This window comes from Lissotriton vulgaris, chromosome 5, assembly GCF_964263255.1.
Source record: "Lissotriton vulgaris chromosome 5, aLisVul1.2, whole genome shotgun sequence".
Taxonomy (NCBI): domain Eukaryota; kingdom Metazoa; phylum Chordata; class Amphibia; order Caudata; family Salamandridae; genus Lissotriton; species Lissotriton vulgaris.
In genome coordinates, this window is record NC_141693.1 from 1,595,654,012 (window position 1) to 1,595,669,123 (window position 15,112).

Consider the following 15,112-nt stretch of genomic DNA (forward strand, 5'->3'; position numbering starts at 1 on the left):
ATTTTATTCCAAGGTCTGAAGGACTGTGGGACACACCAAACATGCCTTAGTCATTAGAATCATCATCTTCATCTCCATAACCAAATATTTGTAGGCTTGGGAGACACCTTACTAGGACAGGTGTAGATAAGTAAAATCAATTCTTGTGAAGCTCTTGTTTTAGATTGGGAAACTATAGATAATAAAACAATGTCCTGGGCAACTTGCCTCTTCATTGCCGTAGAATTGGATCCATTATCCTGGGTTGCGGGCAAAATCGATGAAGCTAATGACGACGACAATGTCAAACAAACTGTAAATGAGAATGTCTAAGTTTTCATCAACTTCTCTTCCGTTGTTAGCTTTGACGCACCGAGGATCGTCAACGCGGGTCCATGGACATATGCTTCGGGTCCGTCGAGAGAGCCACCGTCGTTGAGGCGAACATCAACGTGCCTACCGTCGAGGAGATATTCTTGCTTTTCAGAGCCGCCGCAGCAGCGATGTATGATCAGTCGACGAATCTTATATCGATAAGTCATTTTTCATTGTCTACATGATAGACGACGCTGTTGTCGATGTAGAAGGCCTCACCTTTACAGAAACTACGGCCGAAGGAGAGGTGGACGAAGACATAAGTTTAGTTTGAGGCGAAGAGAAGCTAGACGTAGTCGTGGCGATGGAAGCTTTCGCAACAAGTGTGTCGACGACTGCTTCATAGACGGAGTGTCTTTTTGAGGTGACTAAATAGTCTCCGGTAGACCTGGATGTTGACTTTACCTTAGATGAGGCTGTAGAAGGAGTAGAGCACACAAAATGACCCTTGTGAGAGGCAGACTCCTTTTTAGATGAGGAGGGCTGATCATCAGATTTTAAAGAAGGGTGATGTTTTTACAGCCCCTTAACAGCCTTTTGGACACCAAATCACCTCACTTGCCCTCTTTTTAGAAGCAGTATTTTTGAGGGAGTAATCACTATCATCTTCAGACAGAGGGTTGTCTTTGGTCTTCAAGTTCTGTAGACACAGAATAAGAAGACCCTTTATCTCTCAAATTTTTCTGAGAGAAAGTTCTGCAGATTTTATGTCTCAAGTGATGATCAGGGTGATCCTGTGGGGATCATCCGAGTGAAGTCTGAATTTCCCACAGGAGTGACCGTTGTAGAAGACATGCTGGTCTGAAAAAAAAAATGTTCAGTAGGCCAAAAAAGAAAGTACTGAGCAGAGCTCAGGGAGACTCCCTTCACGCAATGAAAATATGAGAGCCTGGAGCCTCTGTGCAGAGGGTTCTAGAGGGTACTGTTGCCTGACTAGCTGGAATTTGGACCACTCCTAATGACTAGGACGACGAGATAATAAAGTGAATGTTTTTCTCAATTACCTTTAATGGTAAAGTCATTACTTACTGCATTTAATCTACTGTGGGACTCCCACTTCAATGACGGGGAATGTTTCAAGCATGTGAATCTATGAAAGATACCCCAATACAGGAGAACTACGTGGGCAGCAATGTCTGACAACATTTGCCTGTCATAAAGGCCAAGAATATCTAATAAATTGGCTGCACAAACACTTATTGCTGAAAGTGGAAAAGTATTTCCCAATGTTGTCTAGGTGCCGGCCATCTCTATCTGGTGGTGTTAAGATGGACGTGGATTAATTCTTGGTTCAAGTTTGAACTGTTAGAGTTACTACAGAATTTGGTTTTGAATGACCTAACAGGCATGCTAGTAAGTTTTCTGGTGCTTTATATCTTTTAACTAATCCAGATAAAACCGCTGAGACCACAGCTGGGTTCTTCATTATGTTAACACCTTACTCCCAAATAAAAAGCACTATTAGAATTGCCTTAACTCATTTTTAGCAGGTTCTTCAAAGACTTATAAAAAATAATCTGACTGCTTGATAGTCAATGCTAATTGAAACCTTTTCATGGCTCTTTCCATCAAATAATGAAATCCTCCAATATCAGTTTGAGAATCCACTGGTTGCCGTTGGATAATCCACCGGTTGTGGTAAAGAAGGAGAGGGTGCTGGAATTCGGTAATCATCCCATTCATTTGGTGTTGTTTGTCAGGGATTCACCTTCTCTCTATCCTCATCCAAGGAGACTGCCTCACCCGTAGGTGGCACTGCTTTGTTCAAAGTCGGTGTTCTCTTGGGTTTCAGAGGGTAGTAAAACCATGCTGAGTTGGGTTATGTATTTGAGGGTATTGCAGAGGAGCATTGCCTGTGATGGAGATTCAGCCTTTGTAGGTTCCATAAACCACTTGTAATAGTCTTGCAGTATACCGTGGAGATCTTATACTAAAGTTATTGGCACTTGAACCACACTCTCTTGAAGCTGATGGTCACCATAATGGTAGAATTGGTCCATGTATTGAGCAGATTTCTCTATATAAAATTGTCATCCTGAGGAATAATAAATTCATGTTCGTCCTTTGACTTAACATTCAGTTCAGCTGGAATATAGATCGTTCCAAATGGCCCTTCATCATCTGAATTTGGTTAATCTAATAAGTGGTTTGGCAGGAGAAGAGAAACTTCGCCTGGGGAGGTATTTTAAAGAGTCAGATTTATTTTTTCCTCTGTCGACAATCCAACGGTAATCTTTATCACCGGGGATCTCTTTCCCGTCGCAGAGAGCATACTTGATTGCTTCTTCATCGAAAGTGTAATCATAGTCGGTGTCGTCATTGCCATCGACAGTGTCATGATCATTGACGTAGTTGTTGTCTGTGTGGATGTCAACGTCATCAGTGTTCATGTCAACACCATTGTGCATAACAATTTTGAGGTCGGTTTACCAGTTTAACAAGTTGCACTAGGTCTGAAAAGTCATTTCTATGTTGATTCTGACATTCGGAGTAGTCAGATATTGGCAGGTACAAGTTAGAACTGTCTTTCCTGATGAATAAGCCTCCTATAATGCAAAATATTGGTAATAAACTGAGCAGAGCTCGGAGAGGCTCCTATCACATGAAGAATAGTGGAAAATCTGAGGGAATGAAGCCTCTAAGGGGATTGTTCTAGAGGGTGCTGTCACCTGATTGGGTGAATTTCGGTTCTTAATAAATACATGTGGATAGGTCACTAACGTGCATGTTTTGTAGCCATTATAGGCTGTGTGTATTATACTGTACTGCTTTGTAATTAACTGTGGGACTCCTACTTCGACAATAGAGAATGATTCAAGCATGTATATCTATGAAAGATAGAATACTGTAGAACAAAGAACAGCTTCTCCTACAGAACCTCAAAAAAAATCTATCATTTGCCTCCAGGATTACTTAAGTGATTAATGGCCAATACCGGACATAGTAAATAATTAACATCATGTTTCTCCTAAGCACAACACCCAAATATCTAGTGAACAGAATAATCAAAATGATCTTCATTGCACACAACCATCCTTACCCAGAGATTGAATCTGGATAGGCCGCAATTCATCTTGTGTATTAACAAGATAACCCTTCAAGTGCTCAATGAGTGCTGGAAAGTATGGCAAGAGCAAATCCTCAGCTGCATTGGCTGCAAAGAGAAAAAAAGATAAAATGTTGCCACTTATTAAATACTTTCTGTTGAAGAACATTTGCATTTTCCAGCAAGTGTTAAACAGACTGTAAATATTTTTGACATGGAGAAATTCAGAAGTCTATCCTTTACATCAATGATTACTATTATGTGGTTATTCCCACACACAGATGACCAACACTGTACATAACCCAAGAAGGCCTCAAATATTCCTTAGTTGAAATTCATTTCACTGAAATAACATGATTTGGGTGGAAAAAAACAATTATTTCCTGAGACTACCCTTGAGTACCATGGGGATTGATTACACTGTTTGGACAGTTGATGCTGCCTCCAATAAAGACGATCCATATGACGCATCCCAAGTTCACCTCACTTGGAAAAGTGTAGCTGTTGGCTCATTCCTTCACTTCACGAAAGTCACCAAGCATACCCAGCATAGGTTCATGCCCAAGGGCCCTTAGGATTTTCAACTAAATAAACTATGAATTTGCCATTCCATTTTGCCATCCACAGTTACAGTCAGTAAATGTTAGCAGATTCATAAGGTTTATATGGCCAAAACAAAAGCCATATTTACTTTTCACCAGGTATGTCTTGTTTAACCTACACTATATGATTAGTTCTGGTAAAACAAGCTGCTCAACACTCCTTCTTGACTAAGCTTGAAGGTTGCTCCCCACAGCTATCACTCAGGGAGCTTTCTATGGTTGTCTGAGACCACTAAAATCCAGTGAAATGGAAAAGGTAGACCCGGAGAAAACTCCTCGTGTGGGACCAGCGTGGAGTACTCTCCTGCTGTACCTTTTCTATTACACTGGATTTGACACACATTATGGCCTTGAATCCATGTAATGCCGAGCCGTTTTTCTAAACAAAGATTATCCACACACGGTGATTGAGCAAATTCCTATTGATAGATCAGCCCTGATGAAGTTGAGGTATTACTTACCTATGGACGAAACACGTGTTGGCTGAACTGTACTATTGGCTACACTATTGTATTTTGGCTGTACAATCCGATCATTGAAGGGAATTTACATTGACTATGTGGAAGTTTGCTAGCCTTGTTTTGAGAAGATTTATGGACCACCCCTCCTTTGACCCGAACAAAAGAATTGCATTAAAGTGTACTTTTTAATATTTATTGTTGAAATGGACATTGACTCTTTATTATAACCTGAGTGCTCGGATTATTCTTTTGAGATTGTTTGTGCCCTCTCTTTAGACTGACATAGTCAGGGTTGTTTTGTAACCAATCCTTTTCCTTTGAGTATCATTTGATTTGATTGTACATTTTTCTACTATCTCCACACGTAGCATAGCAAGCCCATTGTTGCTTCTTCAACATGGTTACCAATTATTTACTGATGTCAAACATGCCCAGGTTCGGTACAGCCACTATATAGTTAGCCATTACGTAATAATGCATGGCCACTACATGTATCAAAATGGCTGACTGCACTTACAGAGCCTGGAGATAGATGCTGGGGTTTGTAAGGGGTGTCCTGCTCATGTAGGGGCACCCTCACACTTATATTCCAGCACCCTGCCTTCAGGATTGAAAGGCCTGCTTTAGGGGTGACTTATAGGTTTTAAGTGCAGTGACCTCAGATATAAGGAAACATATCTGTCGTAAGTGGTACTAGCGCAGAACAATATGGAGCCAAGAGGGAAGTACGGGTACTGTAGGGATAGCCCTCCACTCAAACATCAATACAAAAATATCCCAGTCCCCTGGACGCGGATTAGTGTTCATCTAATGAGGCATATCTCTGTGCTGGAAAGTATTTAATTAGATCCCTAGTCACTACGCTACTCAGCATTGAGTTAGGCGTTTGTCTTCAACAATGCCTGTTCGTCCAAAACAAATTATTGTTTCAACCTTAAAAATAGGGGGGGGGGGGGGGGGGGAAGAATCCCAAACTGCTTTCAACTCTACATAACCACCTAAGAAAGTAAGTGATCCAACACTTAAAACAAAAGATAGAAAATGTGTGGTGAAGAGGAAAGCACCTCACGGGAGAACAACCTCGGGGCCCTTGGCAGATGTTTACCAGTTTCTTGCCCCTTTCTCATCATCGGTCGCCATTCCTCTTCGAAAATAAAGTGTCCAAAAGCAAAACCATACGTGTATTGTGCAAAGAAGACAGGTGCAAGACAAAACCATCCAAGGAGTCACTCCTCGGTATGACACAGAATAAGTGATTAAAATCAACAGTCACATCAAAATTACAAATGTATTATTGGTTGTGGTGTGTACTGGTGAAGTAAAAAGGCTGGTAGCTTAACGTCGCATACCAATACCCAAAGCCAACATGTTTCACTGCCTTACACACTTATTGGCAGATTCATCAGGGCTCACCACTTGGTCACTGCACCAGTGTTGGACATCCTCATAATGGAAACCTCATTCAGCCATGTCCTCTCCTACAAGCTGAAGGAGGAAAAGATTCTCGGTCTGGACGTCGATTGTCTCATCAATCTTACGTGTGGACCACGGGACCGTAAATCATCCCAGGAAACAGGTTGGCTTTGGGTATTGGTATGCGACGTTAAGCTACCTGCCTTTTTACTTCACCAGTACACACCACAACCAATAATAAATTTGTAATGTTGGTGTGACTGTTGGATGGTTTTGTCTTGCACCTGTCTTCTTTGCACAATACATGTATGGTTTTGCTTTTGGACACTTTTTTTTCGAAGAGGAACGGCGACCGATGATGAGAAAGGGGCAAGAAACTGGTAAACATCTGCCAAGGGCCCCGAGGGTGTTCTCCCGTGAGGTGCCTTCCTCTTCACCACACATTTTCTATCTTTTGTTTTAAGTGTGGGATCACTTACTGTCTTAGGTGGTTATGTCGAGTTGAAAGCAGTTTTGGATTCTTCCCCCCAATTTTTACGGTTAAAACAATAATTTGTTTTGGACGAACAGGCATTGTTGAAGACAAACGCCTAACTCAATGCTGAGTAGGCTAGTGACTAGGGATCTAATTAAATACTTTCCAGCACAGAGATATGCCTCATTAGATGAACACTAATCCGCGTCCAGGGGACTGGGATCTTTTTGTATTGATGTAAGTGGTACTAGCACCAGCTTACACAGACTGTAAAGGCAGGCATGTAGTCACAGTTTGAGTGGTCTCTCACGGGTGGCATAATACATGCTGTAGCCCATGGAAGACCGCTGGTGTACCTATGCCCTGGGTACCTTAGTACCATATACTAGGGACTTACAAAGGTACAGAAGTAGCAAATTGTGGGGGTACCAGAGTACTTACCATGTCAAATGTAGGAAGGGAGCACAGTGGCTGGGGTCCTGACTAGCAGGATCCCATAGTCACAAACAAATAATGACACCAGAAAAAAGTGGGGGTAACCATGTAAGCAGACCCTACTTTCCAACACACGGTTATATGGAATATCACTAAGTGTAGAAAGAAAAACAGCATTACTTCTGCATTGTTTAGGCTCAGAAGGAGAGGAAGTTTTTGAACACTTGCCTAGCGTTGGCAAAACTGATGTGATAAATAAATTTGATGACTGCATCAAAAAAGTTAGATAATTATTTACCAAAAGTAATCATTTGGCAGGAGAAAATAGTGAACACACAAGTTTGTTGAGTTATTAGACAGATCTTCACAAGTTGGGTGCTTCCTGTAAATATGTAGGGTTTTTGAAAGAAGACAACGGTGATCAGTTAATGTTAGACAAAGTTCTTTTAGTTGTGCAACTAATTTGCTAGGCTGCGTGCATATAATTAAACCACAGTGATAAAGCAACTGATGCAAGGAGCAAAAGGAATGAAAATTCAAAATGTGAGCAAAAAGGAAAAAAAAAACAATGCTTCTTCTCATAAACACTGATTTTATTCCTCCTAGTGTGAAAAGCCATGATAGTTTGAAACGGGTGGAATATCAGAAGGAAAAATCCAGTGGAAACTATTTTTGTTGTGGTATGCAAGGTCACCTCGCAAATTAAGGAAACAGTCCTGCTTTCCATTTTAGATGTTACGTTTGTGGGAAGTTTTTTTTTTGTTTTAACAAATTTTTATCAAGTTTTCATATTTCAATAAATCTGTAGTACATCACAATATCATAGGCACGTTACAAATTACCTTTATGCGAAGAAAGAATTTAACAGGGTGTTAGTAGCCTCCTTTTGTGTAACAGTAGGAATGATACGCATTATGTATCCGCCACTTCGTCACATATCTATCAGCCCAATACTCTATCAGATGCTCTGAACTGTTGTTGTACCATTTATCGTCTATTGTTTGTACATAAACCATACCGTTACATGAACCTCAGTGTCGCGTTTGACACTTAACCATAACATCTTAGCCCATCGACTTAAAGGCATGGGAGTGTCAGGCACGGCACTGACTTGGTTCCAGTCCTTCCTCAGCAACTGCTTCTTCCAAGTCTTTGAAGGAGATGTGGTGTCTTCTCGGTTGCCTCTCCGCTGTGGGGTTCCTCAGGGCTCTGCCCTGAGCCCCACGCTTTTTAACATCTACACGAGTCCCTTGGCGGAGATTGTCCATCCATTTGGTATTAAGATCATCACCTATGCAGACGGCACTCAGCTAGTGGTAGCATTAAATCCCACTGAGGGGTTGTCTAGCATCCTAGGATCTTGCCTAGAGGTGGTGGCCGAGTGGATGGAACTCTCCTACCTCAAGCTCAACAGGGACAAAATGGAGATTATGTTCCAGGGCAACCCTCAGTCTTTCATCCCCGCTCTCCTGTGGCCGGTATGCCTAGGCACTGCTCCACCTCCAAAGGAACAAATCAAAAGCCTTGGTATGTGGCTCGACAGCTCCCTTGATTTTAACCACCAGGCCACCAAGCTCTCAGCCACCTGTAAGGGAATGATGAGAATGTTGCGGAAAATCATTCCCCACCTCCCCTTCCAGGCGAGAAGAATTATGGTACAAGCCCTTATATCCTCTCGCCTGGATTATGGGAATGCCCTATACCTTGGAGCTCCTTAATTCACCATCCACAAACTGCAATTAATTAAGAATTGCGCAGTTCGCCTGCTTCTCCAAATTCTGCTATGGCAATCTACTTTTCCAGCATTGAGGAGTCTTCAGTGGCTTCCTATTCTGGCCAAGATACAGTTTAAAGCTATGTGCCTAGTTCATAGAGCCATTCGGAAGTCTGGGCCGGCTATTACCCACACCCTGATCACCACCTATTTTCCCCACAGAACCCTGCAGTTCAGCTCCCTATGCCTGGCTGCCCCCAAGAAAATTCAAAGATCCAAATGGGGTGGACGCTCCTTTTCCTTTAATGCTGCAAAGTTCGGGAACACTCTCCCCCTCACTTTACGAAAGGACAATAACCTCTTGGCCTTCCGGATGGTTTTAAAAACCCACCTCTTTAAGACATTCCCTTAACATCATAGCCTCTGCTTTCTCTGCTCTTCTATCAAATAGCGCTGGGAGGCCTCAGGGTAGCCATGCGCTATACAAGTACAATTTCATTCATTCATTCACATATCACTAATAATTAATAAAGTTTGTGGGAAGTTAGTAAATTTTGCGAAGTGCTGTGGAGCTCAAGAGAGGTTGACAGATGTAAAAGAAATTGATGTGTATGATAATGAAATGTGGAGTGGCAAGATTGCTTTACAAATAGGTGATCGGAATAAACGTTGAGCCATTAATGATATCAACATCAATGGTTGTCAGATAGAGATGCTGATTGATTCAGGAGCAAAAATATCTTTGATTCCCAGGAAATGTTATCTGGAAAAACTGGTGAACAAAGTGAAACTGTTCAATTTTGATATCTGCCCCCTGGTTTATGGTGGCCAACCCATTAAACTAGATGGACATTTTTTGGGTGTACGTTAAATATAAAGGTCAAATATGTGCAGGAAAGATTTAGGTTTCAACTTAAGGGCAAATCATCAGCAGCTGGTTCCACGAGAAAGATTTGATACTAAGGTTAGATCCAAATAATGATCAGTCTATAATATTGCAAGAGTTTGCTTCACAAACTACTGATTTCAATGCTTATAGTGTTAAGAAAGTTGAATGCAAGAGGGGGGTGTGTGATGAACTTACGAGAACTTTAGTTTATGAATTTTCTTATGGGTTTACAGACAAACTAGGGTATTTAACTGCATACTTTCTAAACATTACATTGAAGTGTGAGAAAAGTTAGAGGTGTTTCTTTATGCATGAGTCCAGCAATGTCTGTTCAAATTGAGAAACCCAAAAAAGAAGGCATCATAGAGGTTGGAGTGGTAACAGAGTAGGTGGCTCCGGTTGGGTTAGCACACAAGGTTTCAAGAGATGTTAGACTTTGTGTAGACCTTAGAGGTTTGAACAAGGCTGTTGTAGTGGAGAGACTTCCGTCTCCTGATATAATGGCTAACACAATTGGAAGGGACAACGATTTTTTTCTACACTTGTTTTGCGCTCTGCCTACCATCTCATCAGGATGGATGATGAATCAAAGAACCACATCATTTATAACACCTTTAGGGTTATTTAGATTTACTAGGATGCCGTTCAGTCATTTCAGTTGCAGCTGTTTCTCAAAAGGCCATGGAGAGTGTATTGAAGGGCATTGATCATGTAAATATCTATCACACCAGGTGTTGAGAACAGTTTTGAGGATTCAGTAAAAGAGGTCTCACCGTAAGAGAATAAAAGTATAAAATTTGAGGTAAAGAGATTCCTTTTCTAAGTCATATGTTATCTGGAAAGGGAGTACAGCTTAGTGAACGTTTAGACAAGACAATTCACATTTTACCCATACCTAACAACAAAGATGAGTAAATAAAATGTTTAAGAATGAAGGAAACTATAATTAATTCCCAGAATTGTCACCCGTATGAATAAACTCACATTGCTTTTAAATAAAAGAGGTGCACAGTTTCTATGGACTAAAAGGACACAAATTTGATAATATCAAAAGTGCACTGTCACATACCCCGGCTTTACAAATCGTTGGCTCTTCGGAACGATCGGTTCTGGTAACTGATGCCAGCTCCAAAGATTTCGGAAAAGTCTTAAAACGGGGTATGGCAAGGATGGAAGAAACATTATATTTATCTTAAGGAGGCTTATTGGACCTGAGTATAGATACTCAGTCATAGAAAGAGAAGCTTTGTGTATGTTTTGGGCCATAAGTAAACTAAATAAGTTCTTGTGGGGCAAACAGTTTGTTGTGAACATAGATTACAAACCCTTGAAAGATGTTTTTGGGAAAAAAGGATTCAATGCGATTTTAGGCAGAATTTGTTGTTGGGACATAGCGTTGCAGAAGTATGATTTTAAAGTAGAGTATATTCCTGGGACTGAAAACTGTGTAGCGGACTATATCTCATTTGGTTCCAGAGCCTCAAGAGGAAATTGTGTTTGATGATGTGTGGAATTGTGACATTTATAAAGTTTGTGAGTTCACAGAAGGAACAGTAAGAGAGGAGGAATGCAGAAAATTGGTCAATGCTGATGAGTGCTTGATGGAAGTAGAGTTTAATTGAGAATGATTGGAAATCAAACAAGCATTTGCAATGCAATAGGTCTCGCAATTGTGATAGTTTGAGCTATTGGTATTGTAAATGACAATACATTTTATTTATGTGTTTTGAAAAACTGCACGTGGTGCATAAACACGCACTTTGTACTTATAGTTGTTGCTTATGAGAAGCAAGGCTGACAGTAAAAGAGGTACAGTCACTGCCAGCCTTGCTTCTTGTAAGCAACGATTAGAAGTACAAAGTGTGTGTTTACGCACCAATTGCAGGTTTTCAAAACACAAATAATAGGCATGATAATTTACAATGGAGAATGTGGAGAAGTGCGGCTCAATGATTAGAGCGGCAGACCCTGATGCAGAGGTCTAGCCCAGGACCAGGGTTCAATTCCCCGCCTCGGCTGGTCTTGGGCTCAAAATTCCACGGACCTGATAATTCTCGCCTCAGTGCCTATTCCAATCATGGAGTCCCACTCTGCAACTCTGGGCAATAGCTTGCTTAATCTTCACAACGGCCCCCACAACGCTAAGGATGCCTGGCCTCCATCTTTGGGGTGCCCAAGAGTGGACGCCTCACAGGGAAAGCCAGGATGGGTTCCACAGCGGTATTCGTACAAGTGCCTTGACACCCTTGCGGGTGAGTAGTGCGCTATAACAAGTATCAATTACATTTACAATGCCAATAGCTCAAACTGTCGCAAATGCATAACCTAATGCATTACAAATGCTTGTTACGCATTACTATCAGGAACACGACGAGCAGATCGCAATATTTAGGGATCATAGGGAGTCAGGAGCAACTACAGATGGAAAACGTCACCCCTACAGAGGAGATCAGCATTTGAGCAGTGCAAGCCTAGCATGCCGCACTTCTCCAGATCTCACTAGCACCTGCAGTTCGCAGCTTCACGCGCTCCAGCAGCACATCCTAATCCTTCCATGCTCAAGTGCCTGAACCTAAATAAAACAAGCAATAAGGGGAGTAAGGAACTTGCGCTTCTTAGTGTCAACGTCTTGGCCTCTGTGCACATGCAAGTTTAGTATGACACCAGGACCAATATAAGCGAGTATTCTAGATACACATGGAGTTGGGCACACGTCCATATACCATGCAGGGGGCAGTTGAATGCCCCATCTTTTGCCAGTAATTGACAATAGACAGCCAAAAAATGGCCGACTTATCTGCTTTACTTGTGCTTGTTTAAAGAGTTAGCAGCCTTTTGCTGTTCAAAGGAAGGTTTGCAGTTTGTGGGGCAGGGTTACATGCATGCATATTAATTTTCATGATGATATTTAATAAAATGAAGGCACAATGAAATGTATCACACACTTGTGGTTCCCCACCCCTTAACACATTCCCTAAATTGTCCTGGACAGTGGATGTTTGTTTTAGCACCCCTTACCTCTCTGCAGCTTTGCCTGCTCATCATCTGCTTTTCTTAATAACCGTTAGCAGGAAGACGTTGAAATACATTTGTAACCCCCACCTTGTTAGTTCGAGATCTGCTGTGTAAACGGATTGTCACGGAGGAAGAATTCTGTCAGTACTGCGGCATCTACAACGAACTTCCTCCTCTCCCCACCCCCTACAAATTCAAACTCCAGTCCGATTAGCTTTTAACTCTCTTTCACTCCCAGTTTGCCAGTCAAGCAGTACTTGATCAAGGGCCCTGCTAGAGCTCTCCTGATGTTTAACAAGTATCAAAAACGAAAAATGAAAAGCAAAGACAAGCCTGCCAGGGCGTAATTGGGAACCTTAGGCACTCTGATATCCCCTGTCCCTTATATCATTGAAACACACTCAGCCAGTCCTGGGCTCTTAGCATGTCGAGACGGCTTGCAGAATTCCTTTTACCACCATCTCGGCACCGACGCGGGTGCCAATATTGCATCAAAAATAAAAAAAATAGAAAATCAATTTGTTTTCTATTTCTTACTTTTGATGCAATCTTGGCACCCGCGCCAAGATAGTAACAAAAGGAATAACAAGGGCTAAAGAACCGTTTTAAGTCCAGGAACCCTATCAATGGCGCTCAATTCGGAGAACATCTAGACGGACAGGCCCTGATTGAAATTTAACACACCAGTGAAAACTTGCTTGTTACTACCAGGCCAAGAAACCATTTTCACTGGCTCTGTTGGTAAAATATATTTCAGAAACCTCCCTGGTTACACCACTACCCTTCTGTGTGGAAATATGTAGTATACAAGTAGACCTAACATAACATACCAACATCTAATAAGGGGAAACACAGAGTTACATATGTATTGATAATGGGAATCAGCAAGAACTACTGGTAGGCAGCACCCATGGGGACATGCAGACACTTAGAAAGAGACCACGAGAACAGAAAAAAACACACAAACAGTGACAAACACTCAGATAAGAAACAAGTGGCACTTTAGCAGCCCAAGAAACCTACGCCATGAAGATTCCAGTAAAACACTGCTGTGATATGCAAACAGAAGGATTTGCACACAGAGATAGCCAACACAACCCTCACTGTGAAAAAAGAGCAGTGACACTACGAGCGAGAACACAGTGGAGCACAGAAGAGGAAAGAGGCGCACGTATTAGCAGTCAATAAATCACAAACACACACACAGCATGCACACACAAACAGACAGAATCTGCAGAGAAATTGAGTCAAGCATGGTGGGTCATACCATGGCAGCTGGATGGCCCAAAACTGCCTGAATCTTAACTATAATAAAACAGAGGTGGTACTTTTTGGCATTAAGGAACAAGTTACTTACCTTCGGTAACGATATATCTGTAAGAAACAGTAGTTAGTATTAGATTCCTTACCTTAGAATATCCCCAGGCGTCAGTCTGGATCCGGAAACTTTTGCGTAGCAGTACCCCTGCGCGTCGGTAGGCGTCGTCTGCAGGCGTCCCCTGCGGCTCCGCGTCAGTCCTCGGCGTTGTGCGCCGTGATGACGTCGCTGGAGTATATAGACGCCGCCTCCGCGCGCTGACGTCAGTTCTTTGTACACAGCTTTTCCGCGTCAGAACACGCAGAGCCATGTGAGAACCAACACTGGTGCCATTTGAAACTAGGGCCCTGAAAGGGATGTCCTTAACCCTAGGTATCAGTTCGCAGAACGTGGAGGATGGGTGGGACGGTAAGGAATCGAATACTAACTACTGTTTCTTACAGATATATTGTTACCGAAGGTAAGTAACTTGTTCATCTGAAAGAAACAGGTTAGTATTAGATTCCTTACCTTAGAATAGATACCCCAGCAATACCAACCCCGGTGGTGGGTCTGCGAACCAATACAATCCTACACCAGAAAGTCCTGGAGGACCGAACGGCCAAAGAAGCCATCCCTCCGGACTTGACTGTCCAGGCAGTAGTGCCTCGCAAAAGTGTGCAGCGAGGCCCACGTAGCCGCCTGGCAAATGTCCTACAAGGGGACTCCCCGGCCCAGGGCAGTAGTAGCCGCTGTGGCCCGAGTGGAATGGGCCCTCAGCCCAACAGGAGGCTCCTTCCTAGCCAAAGAGTAGCACGCTTTGATGCACAGAACGACCCACCGAAAGATGGTCCGTTTATGTACCGCCCGTCCCTTCTTCGCACCCACGTAGCCAACAAACAGTTGGTCATCCACCCGGAACTGGCGTGTGCGATCCATATAAAATGAAAGCGCACGTTTTGGGTCCAGACTATGGAGCAGCTCTTCATCCTTTGAAGGATGCGGAGGCGGGAAGAAGGAGGGGAGGGTGATGGACTGCCCGATGTGAAAAGCAGAAACTACTTTGGGCAGGAAAGAAGGTCTAGTTCTCAGAACCACCTTGTCTGGATGAATGGACAAGAAAGGAGGTTTGACAGAAAGAGCCTGGAGCTCACTCACTCTCCTGGCAGAGGTGATGGCAACCAGGAAGGCCGTCTTTAAAGTCAGGAGACGGAGAGGACAGGAATGAAGTGGCTCAAAGGGAGCACACATCATGAAGGTTAGAACCAGGTTCAAGTCCCACTGAGGCATCACAAACGGAACAGGAGGATACATGTGTGTGATGCCCTTCAAGAATCTTGTTACGATGGGGGACTTGAACAAAGAAGGTTGATCAGGCAGCCTCAGAAAGGCCGAAAGGGCAAAAAGGTAG

The 15,112-nt window shown here is 42.6% G+C and overlaps 1 protein-coding gene across 1 annotated transcript in view; it reads right to left on the reverse strand.

Moving 5' to 3' along the window:
* IPO4 (importin 4) overlaps nt 1–15,112 on the reverse strand; it is a 2,281,504-nt gene that overhangs the window by 1,115,712 nt on the left and 1,150,680 nt on the right. Inside the window, exon 16 of the mRNA XM_086923725.1 lies at nt 3,395–3,508. Within this exon, the coding sequence (XP_086779851.1) occupies nt 3,395–3,508 (114 nt within the window). The remainder of the gene's footprint in view (nt 1–3,394; nt 3,509–15,112) is intronic.